At 34.0% G+C, this 12,539-nt stretch overlaps 1 protein-coding gene across 1 annotated transcript in view; it reads right to left on the bottom strand.

Annotated features, from left to right (window-relative positions):
* The window catches only part of PGAP1 (post-GPI attachment to proteins inositol deacylase 1), a 69,767-nt gene that overhangs the window by 29,175 nt on the left and 28,053 nt on the right, over nt 1-12,539 (bottom strand). Inside the window, exons 6-10 of the mRNA XM_054566696.1 lie at nt 10,459-10,511; nt 9,553-9,619; nt 5,639-5,744; nt 4,900-4,955; nt 2,792-2,875 (exon numbers count right to left, since the gene is read on the bottom strand). Of these exons, the coding sequence (XP_054422671.1) occupies nt 2,792-2,875; nt 4,900-4,955; nt 5,639-5,744; nt 9,553-9,619; nt 10,459-10,511 (366 nt within the window). The remainder of the gene's footprint in view (nt 1-2,791; nt 2,876-4,899; nt 4,956-5,638; nt 5,745-9,552; nt 9,620-10,458; nt 10,512-12,539) is intronic.

The following is a 12,539-nucleotide window of genomic DNA, read 5'->3' as shown; positions in this document are numbered from 1 at the left end:
TATTTAGAAACATATCCAAGATGGTCTAAAAATCAAATAGCTCAAGGATAGGCAAAGAAGTCCAATGTCAACAAAACAGGTAAGCAAGTAACGTAGAGTAGCAAGATGAGAAAGAGTAACTTGCTGGCTATCTCTCCATAATGCATTACCTAAGCATTTCTAATTTTTGAACCAACACTTTGGGAGTTTGGTAATGTTTATAGTTTAATTAGATAGTTACATAGCAAGTAACCTACATTTTAACAAAAACAGAAAAGTCAACAATCAGAGGTAGACTTTTACACAAACAAAAAATCCAGAGCCAAGTAATTAAAAATAACAATTAATTTAAGTATAGCCTTTTAGTTATTATTTGAATACCAGGCATATAATTCTACACAGCTGAGAATGAGTCTGGATTGAAACACAGTCCAAGACTGAAGCTAGTTACTACTTAATCAATGTAGCATGGAACTATTGCAAAGATAGTTGTGATATCTGAACAATATTATGTATTTGGCTTTGGTCATTAAAGAGAGGCATGACCTCAGATCACTCCAACTTTTAAGAAGGAGATAAGAGCAGTGCTCCAAAATCTGAACTCCTAATAGGGCATAAGAGGAGGAGAAACACTGGCCAGAGAGCCACATAAATTCTTCCTTAGTATTCATATGGGACAGTGAAAAAAATAGATCCTTTAATTAAGCTAATATTTATAATTTACAAAGTCCACTCCGGGGCCAAGGAATTATGCCCTTAAGGAAAAGGACAAATCAGGCAGACATGGTCTTTGCTATCATGAAACTTAAATAAAATTTTAAGACATTTTTCAGAAATACAGAAAGGGAAGCTGAAAGGAAACAAACAAGAAACCATACGGTATTTCTCTGCTTCTCCATTGTTGGCAAAATACCTGTGTGACTTCTGTACCACCTATGCTTCTCAGGACAACAACAGGACATCACAGCAAGGCAACAGAACAGATCTGCATAGCCTAAACAAAGAAAATCTAGCAGCCTCTCAAGATCCAACCCAGTTTCATAATAAGCTTTTGTAGCTAACAAGGGAGCCTATCCTCAAAGATAGTCCTTATTATGAAAATTGCCAATACTCCACATTACTTACTTCAGTATATAGGGAATTCTGACTCATTCGTCAATGAATTGAATAAAGTGTTATTCAAGCCCATCTTAAAACACCATTTTGATATAACCTAGGTGTCAAAAGAACAATTTCAGGTCATCTAGTAAACATCCCTAACTAATTATAAAAGTTGTATTAAAAATCTTAGAAAAATTCACCCAAAAAATTTCTGACTAACTCCAGGAAGTATAAAGAAAGGAAAATGTTATTATATGATAAACTGTATAGTTCTTTAAAAAAAAAAAATCTGTATACAGCCCTCAATGGTTGCTAAAACAATTAGGTGAAAGACTCATTAGGCACTTCATGATGGATAGATCATACTGATACCACCTAAGTCCACTGGTAAGACTTTATGTCACTAAAAAGTGGGACAACCAGATGGTATATACCTCCTGATGAGGTAAGTACACAGTTCTACTTATAAAACATTTTAACCATACAAAATTAATCCGAATCTAATCAAGATTCTAGATCTACCAGTTTACAGAAAACATAAGGGACACAAATACATGTTAAAAGATACTACAAGAATACAATCATTTAAACTCACAATGTAGGAAATTTGTAGAGAACATAACCTTTCTTGAATATACAGAAAGAAAAAGGGGCTGTCATACAAGAGATTTAAGATTTACAAATCAAATGCAATGTTCATACGTTACATTCTGATTCAAATAAACTAACTTAAAACATAATTGCACAGAGGAAAACTGAGCATGAACTGGATACCATGTGATATTAAGAAATAAAAATTTATGGATGAAATAATGGTGTGATGGTATATATAAAATTCTTATCTATTAGAAAAAATATATTGAAGTATTTATGGGTAAAAGAATAAAATGGCTGAACTTTACTTAAAAATTTTTTTTTCAGGCAAAAAAAGAGGAAAGGATAAATGAAGCTAGAATGGCAATGCATTAACTGTCAAAGCTGTATGTGATGGTTACACAAGAATTCGTTATCATCCTCTTTCCTTTTCTGTTAGAAAATTTCTGTAATAAAAATGGAAAAGATTTTTAAAAATTCACCATGTGACCTTATGCTGATTAATAATTATGCTGAAAATTCACCATGGACCTTAATTACAGAAAAGGAATCCTCCAATAAACCGAATAGATAATTCACACTTTGGCAAAGATTTTTCTCAATACAGATATTCTGATTTACAATTCAGTATTAAATATGGGTATTTTAAGCTATCACTCTTGGGGCCAGATTCTCTTGGGATAAACCGCCCATACGGATGTCAGGCTGAGAGATGCTAGTCTCTAATAAAGAACCGTGGAAATTATCCCCGAAAGTATAGTCTTAAGATGCTAGTTTCTGTAAGAGATGCAAGAGTCTGATAATCCCACTACAATTAGTATTCATTCATTAGCACCTAGTCCACAATGCCTGCCAACCATGTTTTCTAAAGGCTTTGTTATAAGCAAACTCCAGCATCTACCAACTAAGTAATGTATTAGATCCTGGTATATTATCAGCTACAGGAACATTTTGATGAATACTTTTCAATCAAAACTCTGTTCCAGACAAATATTTTTCAACTAATTAGAGTAAGTAATAGTGCATGGTTAAATATGAGATTTACTAGATATTAGTTGAGTTTGAAAAATGAGCAGTTGGCCTTTTAAACTTACATAAAAGGTACCAATCATCTTACCAGCATGGTGCTCTGACAATAGGCATGAGTATGGATTTTTCTATGATTTGCAAGAGGAAATGTAAAATATATTTTATCGGATTCCTAAAAAGAGAGGAAAAACACAATAAAACTATCATGAGAACGGAAAATTTCATCATTCAAAAATCCAGCTAAGGCAATCAGCAATTATTCTAATTGTATTATTCCTGATGTGGTTAAGAACCAGTAATTCTAAGAGTGGGAAGAAGAGACAGACAGAAGATAGCTCAAACACAAACCCTGTAGTCCTGAATCTGTCTTAAAAGTATCTGTATCAATGTATGTGTTTCATTTTGTTTTGGTTTTTGGCCTTATGATCAAGATACAATAAAATACCTTTCTTAGCTCTGCCCACAGAAAAGGCCTAGAAATGCTAACCCACTGGCCATAAACATCTCTAGTGTCCAGATTATGGATTTTAGGTGCCACTTCCCAAATGTTGGAAGACTTTCTTAGAGAAAAAAGCTGGTTTAAGACCTGGGGCAGGAGACATTCAAAATGAGCTGAAGTATCTTCTCATACTAGCCAGTGAAAAAACTATCAAAGACATGGTGCCTGGCCGGGTAGTTCAGCGGATTAAAGCATCATCCTGATATGCCAAGGTTGCCAGTTCAATTCCCGGGCAGGGCACATACAAGAGAGTCAACCAATGAATACATAAGTGAGTGGAACAACAAATCAATGTTTCTCTCTCTCCCTCCCCTTCCTCTCTCTCTCTCTAAAAAGAAATCAATTAAAAAAAAACCTATCAAAGACAAATCAAAAGACTCCAAGGAGGGAGGGGTGGGCGGGGAAAAGGAAGGGAAGGGTCAAGTCAAGGAAGATATAGCAAGGACTCATGGACAAAGCCCAAGTGGGGAAGGATTAAGGGAGGGGGGTGGGGCGGGGCAGGGGGAAGTGGTGGGGGGAAAGGTGGAGACAAATGTATTTGAAAAAAATAAAAAAATAATTAAAAAAAGACTCCAGATCCTAACTTGAAATGGCTTACACTGGTCAAAAATAGGACAATTTTAATATCAATTTTACTATCAAAGATACAACAATTTTAGTATTTTAGTTTAGATAGAAAGACAAATATGCTTAAATACATGAGTTCACAATAATATTGGGGGGGAATCTCAAAATCTCTTACAGTCACTAATGGAGGATGTTTGTGAACCAGCTCTCTCTTTTGAAAACCAGTAAAGATCAGATCCAAAGGTCCAAGTAATTATCTTTTTTTCCTTTATGATTTGTTCCACTTCTTTTAAAAATACTCATATAAGAATATGTTTCATTGATTTTAGAGAGAGAGGAAGGGAGAGGGAAACAGCAACGTGAAAGCAAAACATCTATCAGTGGGCTGCCTCTGGGGATTGTGCCCTCACCGGGGATTGAATTTGCAACCCTTTGGTGTATGGGATGACCCTTGAATGAACTGAATCACCCAGCCAGGGTTGATTTGTTCCACCTTTGATAAATTCACTAGATGAGGTTTTCTACATAGTGTTCCAGTTTATAAATGAAGAAGAAATAATCAGATTAGAGTATCATCATTTTTGCATCCCCCTCAATGAATGACACCAGATGTTATTCCTCAACAGCTGCTAACATCACAAAAAAAGAAAGTCTAACAAAAACATGAATCTGATCAAGCATCTCAATCTAACACCTAAGTCACAGGAACAGAGTAGGCAGAGGAATATGCTGAATGATACTATAGCAATGCAATCAGAAAGTCAAGACTGTGACACTATATAGGACAAAAGACTTGTTTTTTTCCAATAAATAAACTGCAAGGAGCAAAAATGGTGGTTAAGTAAGCACGAGAGATTAAAAGAAAAATAAGGGACATACCAACAAATACTATGTGGACTTTGTATCCTGATTCAAACAAATTGAAAAACCAAAGAAACAAAAAAAAAAATTTGACAGTTATAAAACTGGAAAACTGAACACCAACTAGACATTTATTAGTATGGAATTATTATTAAATTCTTTTAATGTATGAAAATTATATGTAGTTACCTTTTAAAAAGTATCTTTAACATTTAAAGATAAACACTAAATTTTTTTATAGTAAAAATATACACTGGTGGTATACTTACATTATAAGCCATATAGGTCCACTTTGATACTTTTACTGGAACCCACAGAGATGTCACTAAGGTAAAGGAAATTAATTTGTTTGGCTTGTTATTTTTTATATTAAACACTTTCTTTTATTAAGTGCCAGTGAAATACTTCTCAATCATAACAGGATTTGAAAAAGAAGCAGTTTCCTAAACACTGGCTATTTTAAAAGAGAAAATCTCTATGTGCTCTTCACCAACTAGTATTCACATCAAATAAAGTATTTTAAATCTAACTGGTATTTTTAACTCCAAGAAAGTATCAATAGAAGAAAGTCAATATTTCATTTTCCTAACAAGTAATTGAGTGTGACAGGTATTATATTTAAAAGCAAAATTTACCAGCAAAAGATATGCTTGTTAATCCAAAAGATCGAAGAATGATACTGAGAAACTAAGTTAAGAATAATATAGCACTTATTTTATGTGACTGTCAGGAGACTAGAGACATTAAACTTTACCTTTAAAATTTTTCTACTTGTCATTATTTTCAGGACAAAATTTTTTACTAGCAACATCTTACAAATTGTTTTTCTACCTTTTCCCTTTCTTAACCAAGAACCTCATAAGAAACCACCATAGAGAAATTAATAAAATACAGGATTATAGTACCTGAAGCATCACAGTTTCAAAGATTTTGTCTGCTAATAAACAAATTTACCTAAAAATAATAATCAAAACTCTACTTAAATTAAAACATGTTATTACCACTAACCTGTTAGGTCAGAAATTAATGCTGGATTTTCCTCAAAGTGTTTTGCTGGGTGTCTTATAAAGTGGTGATTCAAAACTGACAATTTCTTCTTGGGATTTTGAGTTATCTAGAAAGAACATTGATACATTCTGTAACCTTTCATAACCATTGTGACAATTCAATGAAAGTTTCCTTCAAGAAATAATGCTAAGAGCCAAGAGCTACTTACTATGGGCCAGGCACTGGTTTAAGTGCTTCACATCTTATTAACTGTGTATTAAATATGAAGGAACTGAAGCACAGAGAAATTAAGGAACTTGGACAAGGTTATTCTCCTATTACGAATTTGGGCCCGGATTCAAACATAGGCCACCCAGCTCCAGAACCCATGCTTTTAATCAGTCGTTACGCAATGGTACATCCCAAACAGAATAAAACATATAAACATACAGAGTCAGAAAAGAACTTAAGTGATCCTCTGTCTAGCAATCCCAACACACTGGTTTCCAAATTCAGACCAGTGCCAATCTTACAACAAAGAAATTAAATGGTCACTAAAGAATATAGAACTGTTCTTCCTCAGAAACTCCTTTTAACTGCTTTACTTACTTCTGCATCAAAACTTCCTTTCATGAAATAAAAATACAAGTATACAGTAAAATTTTTCTGTCGTCTGTTTCAAAATACCCCAGCACAATAAATGTTGGCAACTTTGGATTAGTCCCTCCCTTGAAAAAAAATGTACTAGGGTATAAAATTCATTTAGAATCTACCACTATTCAATTCTCTAGTTTAAGACTGAGGCCCTGGCAGGAAAGAGATTTCCTCATCAACATATTGAGATAAAGAAATGATAGTGAGGACCCAGGTCTTCTAAATCTCTTCAGTCCCTTAGATGTCACCCAGTATTTGTTTGAACATTTCTAACTCAGTACTTTTCAAAATATTACACTCCAATTTTAACAATTCTCACCAGAAGAATATTCTGCCCTATTTAAAGCAAGTATCTGACTCCTTGTTCCTTTGACATACAGGTTTGGGGACAGCCCTTCAAAAACTTAAAGATTGCTATGTGCCTCTTCTAAATAAAACATTTTTTCTACTTGTTAAACAACTTCAAAAACATCAACTGTAACTGTTTCATACCCTTCTCCACTGTCCCTGCCTTCCTTCCCTGGATAAACTGAAGTTTGTTAATGTCCCCCTCTTTTTTTTTTTTTAAGATTTTATTTATTTACTTTTAGAGAGTGGAAGAGAGGGAGAAAGAGAGGGAGAGAAACATCAATATGTGGTTCCATCTCACGTGCCCCCTGCTGGGGACCTGGCCTGCAACCCAGGCATGTGCCCTATGAGGGGAATTGAACCCGCAACCCTTTGTTTTGCAGGCCAGTGTTCAATCCACTGAGCCACAACGAGCTAGGGCCCCCTCCTTAAAATATAATATACAAAATAGAATATAGTTCTTTAGATATGTGTGTCTACAGTGGAGGAAAGTGTAATTTAACTTCATTGATGCAAACTCTATACTTCAATCTGTTCCATCTAATACAAAATTAGTTTTGATTTTTTTTTTTAAAGTGGCCACATCTGATTTTAAGCTATTAAAAACCGTAAGTCTTCCAGCCAAAATTTCAGTTAAGTCAGACTCTCCCATCCTTATTCATTCTCTAGAAAATCCATCTATAGTTTTCAGCTATAATGTTTATGCTGGTAACTATCAAAAATTACACTCTAATTCTGATTCCTTGGTACTACATGTTAGGGAATGATTATGATTTGAGTTACAGCTTCCCTTGTATATAGGCTTGCTTTTCATTCTAGGCTATATTCTTTTTGAGGAGGAATCATATCCTAACGTTTTATTGTCTTAACATTTAGTCCAGTCCATTATATATAGTGAGTTTGTGAAACAGAACTCAGTTTCATAATGTTTTAATTCTTGGCAATACTAGTTATTAAAAATTTCTCTTTTGTGCCTTAAAATGTGTCTGTGAAATACTTATCCATTCAGAATTATAGCTTGTTATGCACCAGCATTAGAGTTTTCTCATCTGAGATATAATGGAAAACAAGATTTGATTTATTAAAATTTATGTACAATTTTTAAAGACTATACTTGTCTGAGATATTACTGTCCTTCACTGGTTAAAATGAGGTTTTTCCTAAACCTACCAAATGTCATTAGAAATACAAACTGGTCTTGCAATTTTAATCGATTCTATTACTGTATCTAGTTGCTTTCTCTCTGACTAAAAATGTTTGCCATAGTTAAGACAAACAAGTTGAAAACTAAAAAATGTTTGCATTCCATAACTAATTCTCAGTGTTAACTCTAGGAAAGCTCCTTTACTTTAATAAATATACTATCTTAAATATGGTATTTTGTAGCTTCAAATGTGGTGAAACAGAACAATTTGGGTCTCTCTTTCACTGCATTCTTTGGCGGAGAGCTAAGTATCTATGATTCTAACAGCACTTATGCAGCTTTCTAAAGGGTTAAGAAGAAAAATATGGGCACTACCACACTCCCAAGAGAGAATGCTACAGGAGCAAGATTTAAGCGACAACAATAAACCCTGGCTCGTGTGGCTCAGTGGATTGAGCACTGGCCTACAAACTGAAAGGTTGCAGGTTTGATTCTCAGTTAGCACACATGCCTGGGTTATGGGCCAGGTCCCCAGTTGGGGTCGTGTGAGAGGCAACTACACATTGATGTTTCTTTCTCTCCCTCCCTTCCCCTCTCTCTGAAAATAAAATAATTCTTAAAAAAAAAGATAAAATGATAAGAAAAGCATTACCTAAACATCTATTGAGAAAGAGGCCATACATAATAGTCTCTCAAAGAATTAGTCTTCAGGAGGAAGAACCCAAAAATATATGGGCTGTAATGCTTTCCCATAATAAAAAATTATATAATTTTCAAGGAAATTTTTCTCTACATGGAGAAGCCAAAGCCACACATGAACATATGTCTTTGAGAACATGGGTCTATGGAATAGTGAGGTACTGGCAAGATGACGTGAAAAGCTGCTTGAGAGGAATAATGGCAATTATTTGAAATCACAGAAAAAAGAAATATAAGTTAATGGATAGGCTCTCTGTATTTTGCTGTAATCCTTGGTGACCACTACAACTTAACTGCTAGCAGACAAGAGATGAAAGAGTTATATGATATTCTATAAAAGGTACTATGATTTCCAGGTGTCCTGCTAATTGAACAACTTGTAAAATCATTAATTTGGAGAGTTTATATGTGAAATCTTATTACAGAAGAGGTTCAACTTCTAGAAGTATATAATTTAAGTTCTGGTGAGTTTCAGTTATTCAAGAAATACAGAAATTTTGATCCTATCAGAAAGGTAAAGATGCTTTCTAAAACAATTTACACAAAAATATCTAATACTATATAAATCATGAGATCTATGTTACTAAGAAAAAATGATAAAATAGCTTGTAATAAGTATTTTCCTTAATTAAATAAAGCTAAAAGAATATACGTATATAAAATTTTAAGGGGAAGAACTGGGGGGAGATTTAAGAAATCTTTTCACTTTTCTATTTTTGTTGCATTCTTTTTTAAAAAATTTTTATTGAATTTATTGGAGTGATGTTAGTTAATAGAACCAGATAGGTTTCAGGAACACAACTCTATTAATACTATTAATACATCACCTCATCACCTCTATATTGTATTGTTTGCCCACCACTTAAAAGTCAAGTCTCCTTTTGTCACCATTTATTCCCCTTTTACTCTCTTCTACTTCCCCTACTCTCTTTCCCTCCATTAAATAAAGATATTTCCATTTTGAAAGTAATTATAATCAACACAGGGTGCAGACTTCTAGTTACATCAAAGTAAAAAATGTATTAATTCCACCACTGCTGCAACAAAGCTCTTTTTTTTACTGAAATAATTTTTATTTTAAAATACATACTTGTTTAGTGTCAGCATCAATAAGATCAAAGAATGCTCGAATTGTAGTCAGTTGTAATTGTTTACACCTAAGGAATAAAATGTTACAAATGAAATTTTCTTTAATAATATGCTTTTGATACACACACACACAATTCTATTATTTAATCAAATATTTGAGTTTCCTTTAAAGCTGTAAACTTCAAAATTATTTAAGAAATCATCATTACTAAGCATATATCTTAAAGTTGAAACATAAAAATACAGCAAATGAAATCTTCCTGAATGTTTGCCAGTAGAACTGACAAGGTCCCTCTAATGTTCCCTAAATCTCATCTGCCATGGCTGTGGATGGACTCTATCCTATCCTTACAGGCCTGCACTGTGTGCTTCTTGCAGACATCACTGATTGCAGAGCCAGGGGAAGGTGAAAAAGAGAGCCTTTAAGCCAGAACACACAAAGATAAGATACTAGGGTCTACATATTTCTTGACCCATATTTAATCTATTTCTTTATTTATATTAAAGGTAAATCTACTTCCAGCTTGGTTTTCCACGTGCTACTCTAGAATAACCAAAGCAGTATCAATCCAGTCCCTGAATTTGGCGACCTGTGGAGAGCTCAGGAAGTCCTAAAACAAGTGCCTTTGATTCTGTCCAACTATGACAAACTAAACTTTTGATATTTGAAACCAGCTTCACTTGAGACTAATGTCTCTGGTTTTCAGATGATTTCATAGATTGTCAAGGGAACCTTGGTCACACTAAGACATGAATCAAGTTTAAAGTTCTAAACCCTTAAATCAATCTGTCTCCCAAATCCTTATTTATGCATGAATGAAGCTCTCAGAAAGTCAACAAACCAATCAATGCACTGACGAGAAAAGAGGACCACTGCAAACCATCAAAATTAGTTACATTAACATACCACACAATGGAGAGGTGGTCTGTTGAGACCCACGTTTTAGGCACTGCTGAACTCTAGAAGGGAAGAAACAGAAAAAAAAAATCAAACCTAAGAAAAGCACATTTGTTAGTCTCTGAAAGGCCTGAAATTCTTACAAGCTAACATTTAAAAATATGTAGCATTAGTTTCACTATTTCATGATGTATAGACATTTTTAAATGATGCATTCTTGTAAAAGGTGATCCAGAAATATTAAGATATTTCCTGCATAAAATAAATCTGTCATCACCACTTAGTCACACTCGTATTAATCTTTAAAAATTATTAAAGCATCCAGATTACTTCCTGAGTTTAATGTTTAACTTTTTATTACTCTAACAAAAGGCTGAGTTTATGATTCTTAATAAATCATAGTTTATGGGTAAATCATAACAGAGATTTTAGTAATTTTAGTTCGACCAGACTTCAAATTAATAAATACTAAGATATTTCTTCTTAATCAGGGTGTGCCTGATAAATACCTTAGCCTGCAGAGGTTTTCCAAAAGAAATATGCCTGATCAAAATTCCAAAACTATCCAATCTGACTCTTACAAGTGGTGTCCAGGCTTACTTGATTTGGAAAAAAAAAAAAAAAAAATCACTGTATGACTGGTATGTATCCTACTTATCAGAGACACAAGGGAAAGGACTCCTAAAAAATGTAAGTATTGCAGAAGGTCTCCTAACAATGACACAACACGCTTCAATTCCTCTGAAGTGGGAAGAATCTATAGCTTACTTGAACTTATAAACATTACATACCTTATGGTTCCTTAATTAGGAATTACTGCTGGCAGCTTAATTGAGAAGCTAAGACAATGATGGTTCACTGTGGTTCTAAAATTATATTAGATGCTCAGTAGAGTAAGAACTCACAGTAGACAGCATTTACCATTACCAAGAAATAAAATGGGTTTATTTTCATTGAGGCTAAGGAATGCGTCAGTGCTAGAAAAACGGAAAGGCAACACAAATAATAAAGGTAGTTGCTCATGATCTTTGGTGGAAACTTCTGAATGTCCACCAAAATCCATTCTTGCCTTCTTGCACACAGGACTAGACTACATCTTTTGGCCTCTCTTACTAAAAGCGCAACTAATTTTTCTCTAATAGTATGTGAACAGCAGTGATGTGTGCCGTTTCCAGGCCTGACTGCTCTTCTTCCCCCTTCCAGTGGATTGAAATAGTGATGATTACAGCAACCTCAAAAGTAAAACAGTCCAGAAGGTGGTGCCTACTGTCAGCCTAGATCCCTTAGGAGACTCCCAAAAACACCACCCATCAATTTAAATACACACCTTGGGCAATTATATAAGTAAAACGTAAACCTCAATTGCGTTTAAGTGCCATTACCTGCATGAGTATATGTAACAAGAGTTTAGCCTACCCTACCAAAACAACTGTGCTCTCTAACCTAAGCAATTTTTCTAGTCCCAATGGATGTAAATGCCATTTAACCATTCTTGAGATAATCATTTAAAAAACTGTTACTTCTTACTGATTGTTCTTTTAAAGTGAACATACTTTAAAACATGAAAGACCCTACACTATTTAGCTGCTAAAAAACTAAATAAAACTCAGATTATAAAGTAACCAGCTTTGAGAAAATTCTGTAAGAAGTAAAATATTTTTATCAGAGATACAGAAATACAAGCTGCCCTGAAAGCACTACATTAGCAAATGGATTAGAAAAGGGGGAAACACACACACTCACACACATACACACACACGGCTGAAAAAACCAAAGTTCTTTCAAAAATAAGCTGCAGGGTATAGTATCAATACACCATCGTGCTCTAGACCAAGTTTAGGAAATAAGTTATATCCAATTTATGTGACTAAATAAAACATCTGTGTTTACTACAGAGTTGATATTTAATATTTTGAGAACTTCCAGCAAATATCTGCCTAAAACATTTAACATCAAGTAATATTCATACCAATAATGAGGTTTGACAGATTTACCAATTTTGTTCCAAAGCTACTATAGCTCTATCACAACTCCCGTTATAAGAAAATGGTGGGTAACAGCAGAACAGCTTAATAATTCGTGTTCTGTGT

Source organism: Pteronotus mesoamericanus, unplaced genomic scaffold (genome assembly GCF_021234165.1).
Source record: "Pteronotus mesoamericanus isolate MK-2021 breed Mesoamerican mustached bat unplaced genomic scaffold, CSHL_Meso_final contig_179, whole genome shotgun sequence".
Lineage (NCBI taxonomy): Eukaryota > Metazoa > Chordata > Mammalia > Chiroptera > Mormoopidae > Pteronotus > Pteronotus mesoamericanus.
The sequence above is the reverse complement of the archived record's forward strand: the minus strand, read 5'-3'. Positions and strand labels throughout refer to the sequence as shown.